General features: G+C 37.1%; 2 protein-coding genes across 22 annotated transcripts in view; one reads left to right on the forward strand and one right to left on the reverse strand.

Annotated features, from left to right (window-relative positions):
* MESR6 (misexpression suppressor of ras 6) overlaps positions 1–17249 on the reverse strand; it is a 436905-nt gene that overhangs the window by 94140 nt on the left and 325516 nt on the right. The gene's annotated exons all lie outside the window — the stretch shown is intronic.
* Positions 1–17249, forward strand: part of LOC149030857 (uncharacterized) — a 124068-nt gene that overhangs the window by 73347 nt on the left and 33472 nt on the right. For 4 of the 10 annotated variants that reach the window (XR_016178281.1, XR_016178282.1, XM_089177506.1 and 1 more), the window contains exon 1: positions 14101–15858. The exons of the other annotated variants lie outside the window; for them this stretch is intronic. Coding sequence is in view for 2 of the 4 variants with exons in the window: in XM_089177505.1 (XP_089033631.1) it covers positions 15790–15858 (69 nt within the window). In the remaining 2 variants the exon portion in view is untranslated. Of the gene's footprint in view, positions 1–14100; positions 15859–17249 lie in introns of those variants that run through there. 10 annotated transcript variants of the gene reach the window in all.

A 17249-nucleotide genomic window follows, 5' to 3' on the forward strand; every position in this document is an offset into this window, starting at 1 on the left:
CTGAGGAGGGACGATAAATAAGAGCTCGTTCTCTATGAGGGTGTGTCGAATATCTCGCATAGCGATACTAGACTTTGTGCGAGTTCGCATAGCCGAATACATATCGAGTGAACTAATCTTACACACATATCTTTGTGAAAATGCGTACGATTTCGTATGTATTATGTTGAAAACTTTAGATTCAAATTACTACGTTTTTCGATAGTTATTGAAATATATTAAAAATATAATTTAAAGTAGATTAAAATAATATAATTTTTTAAAATTATAAAGTAATTTTTAATATATATATAATATTTTAATGTTTGCCTAATAAATCAAAGGAATCGTTGTAAAGTGTCATCGAAAAAATATATACCAGTGTAATATTCATCGATAATCTCGAGAGAAAAAGAAGGAGGGTAGGAGAAACGGTAAGAAGGTACAACATGTACATAACGTACAGGACTGAAAAGATAAATGTACCCATTGTTCCTAATGCAAATACTTTTTTACCCTTTTCTTCTTACGCGTAGTCTATTGCTTTTCATTCGTAGCATGATACAACGTCTATGATCCTGTATATTAACTCAACGAGTTAAATTACGCGACGACGATTCTATTAAAACACGATTTGTCGGTTTGACGTGGCGTACGGAATCGTTAAGTACTTTACGAGACTCGATTATTATAATGACCGCTGGTAAGAAACGTATTTCAATCTTAGAGAAAGAAATAGAGAAAAAGAAAGAGAGAGAGATTTAAGGTTCGCTTAGGTATAATAGAAATGTCCAAACTACATCTCGATTTACCACGTAATTCTATTTCGAAATGACGAGATCGTTCACGAAGAATATTTGCAAAAGACGTAGAACTTCCAAATGGTACTTGCAAATGACTGGAAAGTAATCGTATCTGAAAGTCTATTTAACGTGCTCATTACTTGTACCGACCGTATAAAAGTTAGTGTACGTGTCATGGAACTATTATAGCGAAATGGAAGGGAAAATCCTGTTAATTTCTTCCCCGAGATCGATTGGTTAAGAAGGTGAGACTCATTTGCAATAGTACTAAGCGATATAATAATTACTTATTTCTTTTTATTACGAAATAGTGCAATTAGCAATCGAACTTATCTCCATTTCAATCGACCTCGACATCCTGCTAGAATCAACGAACAGCTCAGCTTGACAAATTGTTAACTTCTCGGTTCATTACTTCTTACGATCTTCATTGAACAGTTCCATGGTTAACTTTTTAATAACTTTTCTCGTGATCTTTTCTTCTTCTACTTCTTTCTCTTCCTTTTCTTTTACTTTCAGTAATTATTTATAATGTTTATTATCAGAAGGATACAAAATTCATGCATTAGCTATATTAGTAATAAAGGTGGTATAAGTTACAAGGATAGAGAGAGATCTTATCAAGAAAAAACCTATCAATCTAACGTTTAATCTATAAATTAACATATGCATAATATATTCTAGTTTAACCGATGACAATTTTCTAAGATATGACATCGTTCATATTATATATAGAGTATAAATACTAACCGGGTGTAATAATGTTTGAACTATTATATTTGATATGACAATTTCAATTTTCTAGTACGTTATGCATTAAACTAGTTTATCATTATGAATCCCCGAAGCTATAATTTGTGCTGAGGTATGAATTATTCTTACATTCTACTACCGATATAGGTAAGATAATTAAAGTTATTTGATGACGAAAGACGAGCTATGAATAAAAAGAAATAAAATTCATCTTCATGACGATGTTATATAGGATGATTTCATGTTAATTTAGCAGTAATTTTTTTTCGATATACTTTTCATGTTATTAAGTTGTTTGATATGTAGTTATAGAATACATTGCATTTCGTATGCGGTTAATTCTTTTACTTATTAATATCAGTTGCTGTATCACGCTAGCCATTTTACACAGAAACAGATGGAGATATTTAAATAAATGTCAATACCTTGTGGATATGCCGTCGGCTTCTTTACGATCGGTCGTTAGAACCGATGTAACGTATGTACATCCGGCGTTTACATTTTACGACTTCTTCTTCATCCTCGTCGTCCTCTTCGTCGTCCCTATCATCTTCCTCTTCTTCTTTTTATTCTTTTCGAACTACCAGTCCTTCACTTCTATCGGCACAACTAGCTGTGTCTTTCATTTTTCAACGTCTTCAAGATAAATACCGGATTTCGTAGAAAAAAATAATGATTAGATATTACGAGATGCACATTTTCCCCTTTTTTCCTCTCTTTTTTCTTTTCCATTTCTATTTGCTTTATTTTATATTTTCTTTTATCAAGTAAGATTATATTTCACGTTAAATATATTTATTTCTCATAGTGTCATTTATTCTTGCAAGAATCTATACGAAACGAAAGTGAGAGAAAGAAAGAGAAAATATTTGATAGCAAAGCCTAAGCTTGTTCATTGCATCGTACACAAGGTTTTTCTCGAACCACCGTGTACTTAATGCGGAACATTTCCAGTAGCAGCAAAGTTCAGATCCGTGACGAGAGAGGTTAGCAAGAGGGTTGTATAAGTCCGTACAGCAGGATATCGACGACAAAGACACCAAGTAGTTCTTCCACTCGTTTTTATGTTCCTGAATAGACGACTCCTTTTCCTTCAAGCAGATACTCGCTTAATTGCTTTCTTCGGTAACACCCTTTGGTCAGCTTCAGATCTCTTCGTTGTTCAAGAAAGCGTTCGAGTAATCATCACTTTTAACACTAGTTTTAAAATTTGTTTCAAAGAAAAGAAAGAAATCATAATATATCACAATTTTTTAAAAATAGAATTTAAATATAAACGAATTGCTCGTTAAACTCGTCTTACGTCAGGTTCAGAAAATATTCGAATAATTTGTTAAAGAGGCAATGCTCGTGAATATCGATCAAATAAATTATATCATAGAAATAATGGGTGATATTAGTATGTACAAGATATACCTTTTAACGAGGATAAGTATCATTTAAAAGGATACATTCTTTTGAATCGAGCCATCTTCCCGAAGGCAACCCATTATGAAGTTTATCGACATCGAGAGAGCAAAAGAGAGAGTGAAAGAGAAATGGTGGGCTTCGTAGAAAGGCGAAATTGTGCAAAAGAATGCCTTTATTACTCATTACTGCGAACGTTACTCATTAACGCTCTGCTACGTATTATCGCTCGTGGCTTCTACTACTTCGTTGGCCGCCCATTGCATAACTCACTAACGTCAGGATGTATACTTTTCTGTGGTAAGCTAGAAACAACCGTTCTCGTGGTTTTACCAGTAAAAAAAGGAAAAAGAATGATTCACGGTATATCGATGTAATATACTAAACTCATTTACATTTTTTCCATCTCTAATTTTCCTCTTTACTATTTGTTATAATCTTATAATTTGATATTAGGTATATTTTCTTCCTCATAAATGTTATACGTATGTTCTTATTACAGAAACTTTATGTTTCTTTTTTCCAATTCAAAGTACGAAAGTACAATCGATGCTTACACATTATTACCGAGTTAATTATATCACCCAATCATGGTAATTAGGAAAAAGAGTATCAAGAAAAAAGTGAATATCCTTATTCGTTAATTATTCACTTCGTTTTCTTATACGTTAATGAATATCGATAAACATAGATTTACGGTTTAATGGATTCATCAACGCGAATCTATTTCTGACATATGTCGTAATCATGTTAATCATGAATCACTATGGGCCAAATAAAAGGGCCATTCTAACGTTCGGTTGAAAAGAAACGTAAACGTTGGCTTGATTTTCTTGCAGTTTAATTTACGACGTCGAAACATTTGCTCGGCCGGCGTCGTTGGCTTCGACGCCGCCACATCCGCTTCCGCACTCGTCACGAGTTGCTCTTTTTTTGCTATCCCTGGAACTTGCAACATCCCCCCTTATCTCCCTCTCTTCCTTCTCTCGTCTTCTTTCCACTTTCGCTTTCGTAACCTGCAATGTTTCTGCTATAGAGTAGAGGAGAGATGTAATGGAATTCGTTAGGAATTTAATTTCGCGCCGCAACCTTTCTCCCGACATCGTCGACGGCGTAATCGTCCGGACACAGCGAGAGGGAAAAATTGTCAGGATGTACAAAAGCTGTGCTGTGGTATCGTATGAGATCATATATATATATATAGATATATACCACACACGACAAAACAGCTGCCAACCTCGCTGGTACTTTCTCTTTATTTTTTCTTCTCTTCTCTTCCAGACTTCTCTTTTCTCTCCTTCTGTTTCTCTATTTGTTTTTTTTCTTCTTCCTCTCTAGTCTTTTTATCTCTATCCCTCTCTCTCTTTTTTTCTTCCTCTTTCTCATACCGTTATCCACCTGTGTAATGTGGCTAGGACAACGTGTTGGCACAATTAAAAGATAACCAGACCGAGAGGATCGCTACGTAAACGTACATTGACGAGGGGTTCCTTTTCTTCTCTTCTCTTCTCATCGTCGTTTTTGCCTTGATCGTTTTTTCAAACGAGTTTTTCCACCACGTTGAGTTTTTTGAGTAAGACTAGATCAAACCAAACCAGACCTGTACCCAAGAAAGGTTTCGTCCAACACATGTGCCAACCGTGAAGTAAACATAACAAAATCGACGAACCTTTCAAAGTTTTTTTAAGGTCTTTATTAGTTAGTTCTATTATTTTCTTCCTTTTTTTATTTTATCTTAAAAAACGTGTTAGTCAATATAAATGATAAACATTAATTTAGAAAAAGACGAAAATATTTTAACAGATGAATCGATATAAGCGAATTGAAGAAAGAAATAAGAGGAAGAAAGAATAGAGATAGGAAACTCAGCATCTCTCTTTCGTTCTGGATGATCCGTTAGACCACGAGCATCCAAGTATTATAGGCGTTATCCACCTGCCAGCCTCGGAGCAGAAACGCTACGCCTTCGATATCTTATATCTACAACCCTCTCTCTCTCTCTTTCTCTTTTTCTCTCTTTCTCTCTGGGAAGAAGAAACATTCTCCAATTTCGGGGTCCGGCCCTTAGAAAAAAAGGGGCCCACTATAAAACGAAGTTTATGCATTCAACTCGACTACAACTTGCCTACGTCTCCCGATAGAAGGCTGAAAAAAGCCTCTTAAATCTTAGACCACATCAGTCTACCATCTTCATTCGTCGCTGACCGTGATCTTATTTCCGTACCTGAAGATCCCTCAAAACTATGTGACTTCTTTTCCAACGTATTACGAAAGAATTTTTTCTTCTTCGAAGTGGAACTGAAACGACTATTCGAAGAAATAGGGAAAAGAAAATGATGATTCAGAGCTGAAATATTTTCCTAAGAACTGACGTAAAAGGAGTTTACATGATCAATGGAGCAAACGTTAACAAAAGAAAAATAAATAATTACGATTAGGGGAGAGAAGACAAAAATGGATATACTTAGAAGCCTAATTATCTTGTTTAAAGTTGTCCTCCATCGGCCAGAAATTTATAGATTTTTAAGATAACTTTATCCAACAAATTCATAAGAATTCGATGAGAAAGAGTAAAATTGTGATATAGCTCATAGCCAATAAAGTGTCGAATCGTTTTCCAGTCGTTGAAGGGCTCTTCCGTCTCTTAAAATCGTCGATTGTCTGCCAAGCATAGTTGTTAACTGGACTTTTACGATCTTAGTAGTTAAGTGGAGAGAAAGCGAGCATGAGGTAGAGAGAAAGAGAGAACACTGATAAAAGAGAAGAGAAAAAGAGAAGGAAGCAGAATCATACGTAAGGGGACATTTCCGTGGTACGTTGTTTGTATGCCGTTCGTGATAGCGACTCGTATACGGTAACGACCCTTTCGTGTTTCCGGTATGCGCCATCTTTCCTCCTTTCGCCTATCCTTCCTCAATCCTTCGATACGTTTGATGCTTCTTTCGATTCTTCCAACATAATAACGAGTTGGAAGGTAGAAAATAGGAAGGTAGGTAGATATATATATGTAAATATATACAAAGGAGCTATCTTTCTAGCACGAGAAATATCAACGAATATCTACCTTCACTTCTCGTATACTTTTTTAACAAACATTAAAATGCATTAAAATATATAATTAGAGAATAAAGATAAATTTTTGGAGGGCCGGTTTTGTTGCCCTTCTCATCGTTGAGTCAAAAAAAATTTTTTTCCTTTGAGTTGCGTGGGTACTTAGAGGGAAAGATAGAGCGAGTTTGAGAAGGATGGGTAGAGAAGAAGGAGGGGGAGGGGGAATAGAGAGGAAAAAACCATAGGAAAGGAAGGCAGCGAGCATTGGGGTACAGGTCAGTTTTGTGCCAGCTGCCTTGCACGCGCTTTAGTAGTACAGCACACGTGACACACGTGCTGCAAACGTTTTGTATTCTTTCTCTCTATTTGTGTTTTTTTACTGTTTTTTCTCATTTTCTTGTTCATTCGACGCAACGCCTAGATGGTTCCAAGCTCCAGCCTCGGCTCTACGCGTGGACCGATCGTAAAACGTAACGGAGCCCGCCGAAGAAATCTTCCAACGAGAATGGTACGTACCGTTAGCGAACGATCGTAAATATCATAGATAAAGCAAAAGACGCCTGAGAATGTTCGGTGGATTTAGTGGCCGTTGTATTAAAAACTCGTTGTCGTACTCGTCTACGTCATCCTCGTCGATACATAAATGACGATGTCGCGATAAAATTGATTGCTTCATTTAACGCGCACAACGGACTATGGACTTTCTTAATAAGAAACTCTTTTTTGCAACGTGCTAAAAAATTATTTTCTTTGTCTCCCTCCTTCCCTCTTTATCTCTCTTTTAGCCTTTCTGTTCTTTTATTTTTTCGTAGATGTACATTGATGACTCTTTAATACAAAGCGCGAGTACAATTAAATTCTCTGCCAGAGCGTAACTCGCTTCTTCTTGAACGATGTAATGCCCTCATCGAGGTAATCATCGCTATTATTGAACGATAAAGCATGTAATTAGAGAGGCTGCAACTTGATAGAATACAAACGGATCATTTACGGTAGAAAATTGTGCCAGGTATATATACACATGTTTTCCATACTTTTGACATTTGCTAATGTTACGAGTAACTTTTCTTTAGGCGATGGAGTGAGATCATCGTCTTTTAAGAGTACCTACGTAAGTTTGAGAAAAATTTTTCCAATCGAGTGGTATAAATCGACTTCTTGATGCCGAGAAAAGCCCAAAATCTCTAGACCCAATATTCTCAGGTAGTAGAAAGTAAACCCAGGTATACGTAAATCTGAAAAGTGTGGGAACCCTAAGTAAAGCTATGTAATCAAGACCATGAAAAGTTTGTGTTTGATGAGGGATAGAAAAGAGGGTGGAGACTGCAGCAGCAGGTAGGGAAGAGAAAAAATGCTGATAATCCTATAATAACGCGGGAAAGATCGGTCATTTCAAAAAAGAAACTTTGTGGCGTAATCATCCCATTTCAGTCGGTTGACTCGACGATTTGAAACCCTCCTAAAATTCGCTTTCTGAAGGCGTTGGCTCGACTAGACTACACTAAAAAAATTCACTGATTTTCTTGAGAGGAATTATTCGTTTCAGTCCGGGAGCTAGCAACGCCGGGAAAATAATAATTGGGGATAAGCTAATTTTTTGATATGTCGTTCTTCTTGATCTTTCGGTTAAAACCTGCACTTCTTGGCTGACCAAAGGTCTTGAGTTTACTAGTACGCATCCTATCTGTACAGGTAATAATCCTAAATTTTAAAAGAATGTTGAAAAGCCTAATTTTCTATTTATTGACTTTAGATAGATTTATCAAACATAAATTTTTTATTGCCATGTACTTTTCTCATTGCTAAATATCTGCCATATGCGATTTTTTTTTTTTTTTAATAAAAAATTAAAAGTATCTTGATATTCATGTAATTTTAATATTATGTTATATAAGTATACAGAAATCTAAAATTAATTTGCCAAGTGTTTATTCGCTTGTTAAACCTAGAATAAGAACGACAAACTTATGAAAATTATTGCAGTATGATGCTGTAGTTCAGAGTGCAAGAGAGATAGACAGCCACGGTGGCGCAACTGGCAAGTTTACAAGATGATGTTCAGTCCCCAAATCTTTTGTAGACGATAAACTTTATATTTGTTATTTTTTATTGTGGGGTTGTGGTGTGGTGGTGGTTGGCGTGGTTTCAGACAGACAGAGAAATATATATATGTAAGATTTTATTGAATCGAAATAAAAGAAATGTTTATTATAATATAACAAAGACTTAAGTATTAAGGTTTAAGATAAAGAACGAAAAGAAAAAAAGTAAGTAACCAGAGTTAGAAACAGTAACCACACTCGTATAACACTCACTCGTCACACCGAATCAAAAAGGGCCGAGGACCGCCTTCTTTACCGCGCTTATATATGCATTCATCCCACCAATGGTCTCGATCACTTCCGTTAATCATTCTAGAAATCTCCAGACTATTCCCAATCGATCAAACAAAAGACTTCTTCCCGATTTCCGGTTCGAGAACATTCGAGAGATTTCGGGTCAGCTATCTAATATATAAATTTCTCGCTTCACAGTGTAGGTAGCCAAACTTCTCTGAAGCGAGTTGACCGATTTTTATGAAATTTTGTGTGTATATTCTGTAGGTCTGAGAATAGGACGTAAACTGCTTTTCATACCTCTAAGTGATAAGGATGGTCCACCCCAGAAATTTAATTTTTTTATTTTTTAGACAAAATTTTTTATTTTTATTTTTTTTATGATTAAGCATTAAAAAATACATACAACCGTAAATTTTTACCTTTCTAAAACTAACCCCCATTTTTTAATAATGATATTAGTACTTTAATAATTTTCAACCCTTGGTGATCGATAACTGATGTCCAGTACCAAATCCTTTGTAGACGATAAACTTATATTTGTTAGTTTTCATAATATTCAATTTTTGTGAAACAGATCCTGCGATAAGCCTATAAAATAAAATATCATAAAATACGAAAGGCAGCAAATATAAGGTATTGTTTACCTAAATATTAGGAAATTCCAAAGAGCCATAAATTCCCAAACAACCTCAATGATCAAAGGAACATAACAACTACAGCATCATACTGCAATACTTTTCATAAGTTTGTCATTCTTATTCTAGGTTTAACAAGCGAATAAACACTTGGCAAATTAATTTTAGATTTCTGTATACTTATATAACATAATATTAAAATTACATGAATATCAAGATACTTTTAATTTTTTATAAAAAAAAATCGCATATGGCAGATATTTAGCAATGAGAAAAGTGCATGGCAATAAAAAATTTATGCTTGATAAATCTATCTAAAATCAATAAATACAAAATTAGGCTTCTCAACATTCTTTTAAAATCTAGGATTATTACCTGTACAGGTAGGATGCGCACTAGTAAACTCAAGACCTTTGGCCAGCCAAGAAGTGCAGGTTTTAACCGAAAGATCAAGAAGAACGACATATCAAAAAATTAGCTTATCCCCAATTTCCTCTCGAAAACGTTGCTAGCTCCCGGACTATTTGTTTTTATACATTTGAAGAGAAAAAAATAAAAATCTTGAACTTTTCTAAAAGTGGTGAATCGAGTAGACAAGTGTATCAAAGTTATCGGTTATCTATTTCGGATTTCACTCAGGCTATTATCGTATATTCACAACATCTTCGGCGTAGACGAGGCGCCGGTGAAAATCGATGCGTTTAGCTATTTAAACGAAATCAATTACGGCTACCGACAGGACTACCGGCGCGTAATCCAACGGCTCTTACGCTTGACTATGCGAGAACGCTTCAACGGGGTACCGCGTGGCTCTCGTCCAATGCCCTTACAGATATTGCGAAACGCCGTTGGCATCCAATCGGGACGACGGATCGGACTTGTAAGCCTGTGTCATTAGATTGAATTAGTCGTTCCTGGAATATATATATATATACGCTAACGGTCCTCAGCATCGTCTCTCCCTTTCGTAATTCAAGCTCCGATAAACGATCTTCTATCGTTGTCCATTATATTTACATATCTGTGTATGATCCATCTAATGATTTTTCTACTTAATCATTCATCATTAATCTTAGCGATTAATATAAATATTATCGTATATATTAGAAAGACGTATTTAAGGGAAAAGAAGATGACTTCTTATCTTTCCGATCGCTGTGCATTCTCGTAAAATGGCAATTCTTAGAAACTCGCCTTTTCGCTCGGTTGTTTCTTCTTCTTCTATTTTTCTCTTGTTTATTTTTAACGGCCAAGGAGATCTATGACAGTGTGACGTTCCCTCTTGTCTTGTCCCGTTCTTTTCCATTGCCGGAAGCGTAAACGTGCCCTGTTTTCTCTCAACGGTAATGACCGCAGCAATCCCACACGCGTAATTGTTAGCAACGAAGGAAAAGATCTCTATCGGCTGCGGCGTCATAATTATCATCGTGCCGGTGGTCACTTGTGCGTTATGCCGCTTTACACCGCAGCCTCGATGCTCGTTGTATTTTTCCTTCTCTTTCCTTCTGTCTGTATCTCTATCTCTCTCTCAATCTGTCTTTCTCCCTGTCTATGTCTCTCTATGTTTCTCTATCTCTCTTGCGGAATGCTAAGCGATCTTCTGGCAGCACGCAAACAAGGCGTGTCTTTAATGAACTCGAACTCGCGCGGCTGGAATTATATTTCTTATTTGCGAATAAGTTTACGGAAGCAGAAATATCGGAGGGATGATCGTAAGCGGCATCGTCTTGCCTATCTGCACGAATAACCAACTTGATGTTTTAAAGACTCGCTTGTTAAAGTTACGCGAAGCATAATTAAAACCACGAAGTACTTTACTATTTTTTAGAAAGTGATGAGAATTAACATTAATGAGTTTACAGACTTCAGAAAGAAAAATATATTCCTTATTTCACATAATGTTTGGTTTAATTAAAACTTTTTCTTTTTTAAATACTAGAAAAATTAGAAATAATTCAGATATTGTGAAGTTTTGGAAATCTACCGCCATACAAAGGATTTTATTGGAACTCACCCCTAACAGATATCTTTCTTATCGACATACTTAAAAAAGCAACTATATTTATAATATTTTTCTTGTTATGTCGAAGAAATAATTTTTATTCGCATTTAACCGAAAACGAAAACTACTTAAATTGGATTACAAAAAGAATCACTTAATTGTCACTGTACTATTCTATTTTTAGGACACTGCAATTTTTCGAGAAAACTACCTACCGATAGATGTCACTAGCACGCGGTCCTTCTCAGACTTTAAATGCTTTGTCGGTAAGCATAAAATTGCAGGTAACGCTCTTATCAACGAGTTTCATCCCCAATTCTGTCGCGTATCAGATATCGGTACGGGAACTTCTTACGAAAATGCAATTTATTAAAGGATAATGCATATCATTCCTGCATACTAATCCTCAATTATTACTAACGTACATTAACGTACTTTTTATATAAAATAAATCAGTTTTCCAAACACTCCTATAATTTTTAGAATTTATAATCATGAAATAATTTTTTAAGAAGTGCAAAAATATAAGTAAAGCGTTTATAATTTTTAAATAAAAGAATAAAGTAATAAATGCAAATTAATTATTAATTACAGAGATAAAAATTCAATTATATATTCAAGAAGAAATATAATGTTGGATTCAACGAAATAGTGTGTATTGGGTTAGCAACTACCGACAGATGGCGATTAATATAGCCGGTGGCGCCAGCTGGTGCGACACTCGTCTATCTTTCTTTCGTGTTAACGACAACGCTCGACAGAAAATCTATGAAAAAAAATAGTAGTCTACTGAGTAAGATAGAAAAGTGGGGGAGATTCATCGAATGGGGGCGGAGTTACGGCGCGCGGCGTGTTTGCATCGCGAAAGAAGTGGGAAAAAGAGCGAGTGGCTCGCGCCTGCTCGGCTTTTTCCGCGTGATCTTTCTTCCCTTCCGCCAATTACCCCTCATCTATCCCCTACACTATTCGTAAGTCTCCTTTTACCACCCCCTCTCTATATCATTCTCTGTCTCTCTCTCTCTCTTTCTCTTTCTCTCTTATAGAGTTCTGTCGAACTACTAGGCGGGGTTCGAAAAACGGTTTCGCGCCTCTCGCAGAGGGGTAATACAAGGTGGAGCTAGTGACGCGCGGAATTCCGGAATTCCGCGGAAGGCGAGAAATGGCGGGAGGGTAGGGTGAGTGTATCGCATCGATGGTGGTAGGAAGGAAGATGAGAATGCTCCCGTACAAAGTGTCGAAGGGGAGAACGGCGAGCGGTTCGGAGAGACCGATCGCAACTTCGCCAGTTCAACGCGTGTCAACCCTCTCTCGAGATACGCTCCTCCTCATTTTGTACAAATTGCTAGTATCTTTGATTTATTTCTTTTTTCTTATCTTATTTTCTTATACAAACATTCTTTCTTCAATTTGAATAATGTGCAGTGTTCTTAGAGGAAATTTTATCGGAAGCGTATCGTAACGAGTGTTCGATATACGTGTATTTCCTTTACGGCTCGTATACACACATCGAAGTTCTTATAATTCTGCGTGGGAGTACGAGATTAATTTCGTGTCCGAGTATCGTTCGTTTCCATGCTTTTGCACGATGTATAGTCGTCGTTGTCGTTTATTGGTCATTCTTCTTCCACGTTTGCCGCACATTTGTTCATTCGATGAATTGTTCAGTGTTTGGCTTGAAAAACAAATCCTCCACAAGAGCGATCAATCGAGAAGAGAAGGAAAACGAAAGAAAGAAAGTCAGAGTTCGAAGACAAATCGTGTGTTTACGATATCGAAGAGTTCTTATTTTCGCAAAAGGAACTCTCGTTCCTTTTAAAGGGAATGAAACGATAAGGGATACCTTTAAACGAACAGTCTCGTGCTCATCGTCGAGTGACTGTTCGGAGTCTGTCAATATTTTTCTTTTTCTTTCTTTTTCCTTTACTTACTCTCTCTCTCTCTTCTCCCTCTCTTTCTTTTTCTCCTTCTCGCTCTCTCTTTCTGTATGTTGCACTCTCTTAATCTTTTTCTCTCTCTCTTTTTCTATTTGTCTTTTTGTTTCTCCCTAACCTACCACGAAACCGATCGATTTCACAAGGTAGGAACGATATTCTGTGCCGGTCGTAGGACGCTATCTCGTCGCGCCTTTCAGCTTGGCACCTTTCGAGACGATAGCAACGTTATCATTTACAAGTACGGCGCATGGCAAACATTTGGCGCGAACGATAAGATGAAACAGTTTCGAAGCGCGTCAAGTAACCGCGAGAGGTTCTCTCGATCCTCTTTCCAACAAACATGTTTTATGTTACTCAATGATAAAACTTTCGAAAAAAAGTATAAGATCAAATCGATCATCTACATCACTTAATGTATTTTATTTATTGCTTTTAATGAGATTTCGTCAATGTACTATAACTAACTTACTTTATCTCTTACTCTCTCTCTCTCTCGCTTTTTCTGTTTTCTTTTATAAGAACTAGCTCGTGAAAAGTTATTAAATGAGTTTTAAGAAAAATCCTTTTCTTATTCTATCTTTTTAAACAAAATTGCGAATTTGTTACGCGGAAAGTGCAGCGCACGCGACACCGAGATCGCGCGACGCGTGCTGAGAAACGCATATCGAGCCTTAACCATTCCCCACCAGGACTTTTGGTGGGAAGCTGCTGAATACTCCCCACCAGAAAAGCTTTCTACTCCCCGCCAGTTTGTGCCGGAGGAGAAAAAACGAGGATAGAACGATCGACGAGTATACGCAAGATCGAGTAAAACGAGAAACCCCTACTTTGTTTTTGGTGGTCGATGGAGGGGTGAGTGAGGGGAAGGGACAAGAGAGAGAAAGCGAGAAACAGATAAAAAGAACGAAAAGGACGAAACGAGAAAGAGGAATAGAAAGACTGAGAGAGAAAAGGAATAAAGGGAGGGTGCGAGCAAAAGAGGGGAAAGATCGACTCACCCTCTCGTTTACCACTCCCCTTTTACCAACCAGTGGAGCGCACTCGTCTCCCACGTAGCGGCGCCAACCGACGAGATCTTTGTTGGCGTCGGGCTCGAGAGACTCCGTTTTCAACGCCGCCAAGTGGCGAGTGTGCGTACTATTCGTAAAAAAATGTAGTGGGGATATGGTTGAATAGTGGGGATAAGCGAAGAGCGAGTAGTGTACGAGAACGAGGCACTCTGCTCTTGGGACGTGCAGAACATCGGAGTTGCTCGCGAAGGACGGCTGCCTCTTTACCCCTCTCAATTTTTCTCCTTCTCTCTCTCTCTCTTCTTTCTTTTTCTCGCACGCTGTATCTCTCCTTCCCTACCCTTCTGCCCTCACCTTTCTCTCTCACTCTTTCTTTTCTTTTCACTCACTAACACACTCTTTTTTTTACTATCCTTCTCTTACTCCCTTTCTTTCGAATCGTATTTCTTTCTGTTTCTCTCTCTTTTTGTCTCTCTCGCGCGCGTTCTTAGTCGTTTTCTCGTACCGTCTATCTCTCTCATTCTCGCGCACTTTTTTACTCCTCGAACGGAACGCGAGTTAGAGGAAGAGAGGCGCACAGGATGGCGGGGCAAGAGTCGGCTTACTACGCGGCGAAACGCCTGGACGGCGTTCAGTCGTCAGCGATCAGACTGCCGGGCAGTGCGGACCCACTCTTCCGAATAGTCACTCACTACTCTCCTCTCTTTATCTCCATGTACATTATACCCTGCGACTCCTACATAACTGTCTAACTCATATTCCCAATTCATACTGTACATCCATCGAAAGGATTTCTCAACTATACTGGAATATTTATTTCTACGATCTTCGAATGATTTTCGAAGTATCATCAAACGCTTACTATTTCTTCAATCCTTCTTTCCCTTTAATTCATTTTTTCGAATTCCTTTAATTTAAAAATTGCTGTCCGCGATATACTCGGTCCCCGAAGAGAATTTATTTAAAATACGTGCTTCGGTCTTAGCAAGAGAAAAATAAATATATATATATATAAAGAGAGAGAGAGAGAGAAAGAGAGAGAACGAGAAAAAGAGAAAAAGAAAGGGAGAGAGAAGTTGAAAATTGAACACGTCTTTGTAAGATCGTGGACAACAGACGAATTCGAATGAAGGATGGACAGAGTTTCCCTTTTGGCCGATTTATTTGGGAAAAGAGAAAGTGAACTCGTCTTCGAACGAAGAAACGGAAAAATATCATCGAGTCAAAAACTTTGGAATCATCGTACAACCTCAGAAGATCTGCAAACGACAAAGGAAAATAGAGTGTATGAAAATTCTATGCAACGAAAGTTATTCAATTCATTTTTTTATCTTCTGGTTTAATTTTTCATTCAATTACATTTATTCATCTTTTACTTGATTCTCTTGATTCTGTTGTAACGAAGAGTTGAGGAAGATACAAAATCGCGGATTACGGAAAACCACGGGTGTTACACAGATTCAAGTGGGATTGTAACGATTCCGAAAGAAGTTTGTGCGATTTTACGAGTCGGAGCACGTGGTATTCGAATTTAACGGAGACTGCTTTCTCTTCGATAAAAGAACGATGAGTTTTTTGATCGTAAGGAAATCAAATGTAAATTGAAAAAAAGGAAAAGATTAAGAATAAAAAAAGAAAAGAGAACAATTTCATGAGAGATGAGAAAAGGGTGTTGAATCCGAGTTAGTTTGCACAACTTGTTTTCGTGTGGGAATGATGAAAAACCAGTGTGCTAAGGAAGAAGTAAAACAATATATATAATGTGCGGTAGTAATATCGTAATGTAAATGTGTGGGAGGAAGCTGCACATCTATATTTTTTCGAAGAAAAAAGTATTCACGACCGCGCGTATTATTTTTTCTTCTTGATCCAGGAAATGGAAATTATCTGGACGGGTATCTGCCGACGGACGACCGCTTCGACGAACGAGAATGCGACTTGCGAGGTAAGGAAAATATTTTTTTGATTAAAATGAATAAATAAACAAAAAAGAATTGTGCGAAGATTTCTTCTAAATATAATTGTGATCATTTTCCCCATTCCGATTTTACGATCCTCGAATTGTAATCGATTCTGTTTCCGAGGATCAACTTAAGATTTTATTTTTTTAAATCCGAAGAAAGTGTATTGATTTAAAAGAAATAGTTGTGTCAGAACATAGTGGCGCCAATGGACGAGCATGTTTCCACCTGTAGAATATCCGAATTTCGAGCTTTTTTTCTACCAAGCGTAAAATCGTTCAACTTTTTCGAAAAGATCAAAAGGCACGTGCCTTCTTATTCGAATCTTCTCTTGTACACCGCATCGCTCGTTCTTTCGTTCGTTCGTTCGTTTGTATGTTCGATTGTTCAGGTAGAGAGTTTCACCCTTGGAGAAAAGGTATTGTGTTGAAAGGGAAAAGCACCGTTGGCTTCCTGAATCATCTAACAAACGTATAGTCTGCTGTACCTAATCCTGTATTTTGTTGACGTGTGGAGTTAAATGGTGCATTGGACATTTTTGACATAGTAAGGTGATATTAGTCGGAGTTATTTTGAAAAAGGGCACGAGTCCTTACAGGTGCTTACATTTTTTTTGTAGTCTCAAGAGACATTATCAGCAGTGAAATAGAACGAGTTGAAATAGTTGTTTCGGTTCATTAGCTAACGATTGATCTATCAAATCGATCTTCTCGTAGAGGAAGCAAATAAATAAAGAAACATAAGAACGTTAAAAGATCGAAGAAAGGAAAAAAAAGAGCTCGTATCTAACGAGCTATCGAGGAGAATGTTAATCACACGCGATCGAGTCGTTAGAGACGGATATCGCGATAATATTTTATATTCGAGTCTTTCAAGGAATATCGTGCGCTCCTCGTAATTCGCTTCAAAATCCCACGAAACGATCACGAAGTCGTTCTTTCGTTAAACGTGGACATTAAAGTGCCTTTGCCGAGTCATAAATACGCGATCCCTTTTTCTGCTTCGTTGATAAAAGAAAGAAATGAAAAAAAAAGAAAGGAACAGATAGATTTCTCGTTTAAAAAGAACGAAATGTGATTCGTTCGTGCAAGTCAAATATACGTCGCGGAGCGTTTGATGATCGAGTCCGTCGCTCAGCACTCTCGTAAATCGTGCCACGTCATCGATCGATCGTCGAGAAACGATTTACTGACGCATATGTCGCTGGATATATATAAATATTTCTTTTCTTTTTTTTATAACAAAAAATGATTATGCCTTCGAGTAAAGTTTTTTAAGTAAGATAATCAAATAATTTACTACTAATAAATCGAATTGAATCAAAGATCTTTGATTTAATCGCGAGCAAAGAGTAAGTGGATCCCGAAAGATCTCG

This window comes from Polistes dominula, unplaced genomic scaffold (genome assembly GCF_049000335.1).
Source record: "Polistes dominula isolate Pdom_NZ unplaced genomic scaffold, Pdom_raw_medaka contig_24, whole genome shotgun sequence".
NCBI classification, from domain to species: domain Eukaryota; kingdom Metazoa; phylum Arthropoda; class Insecta; order Hymenoptera; family Vespidae; genus Polistes; species Polistes dominula.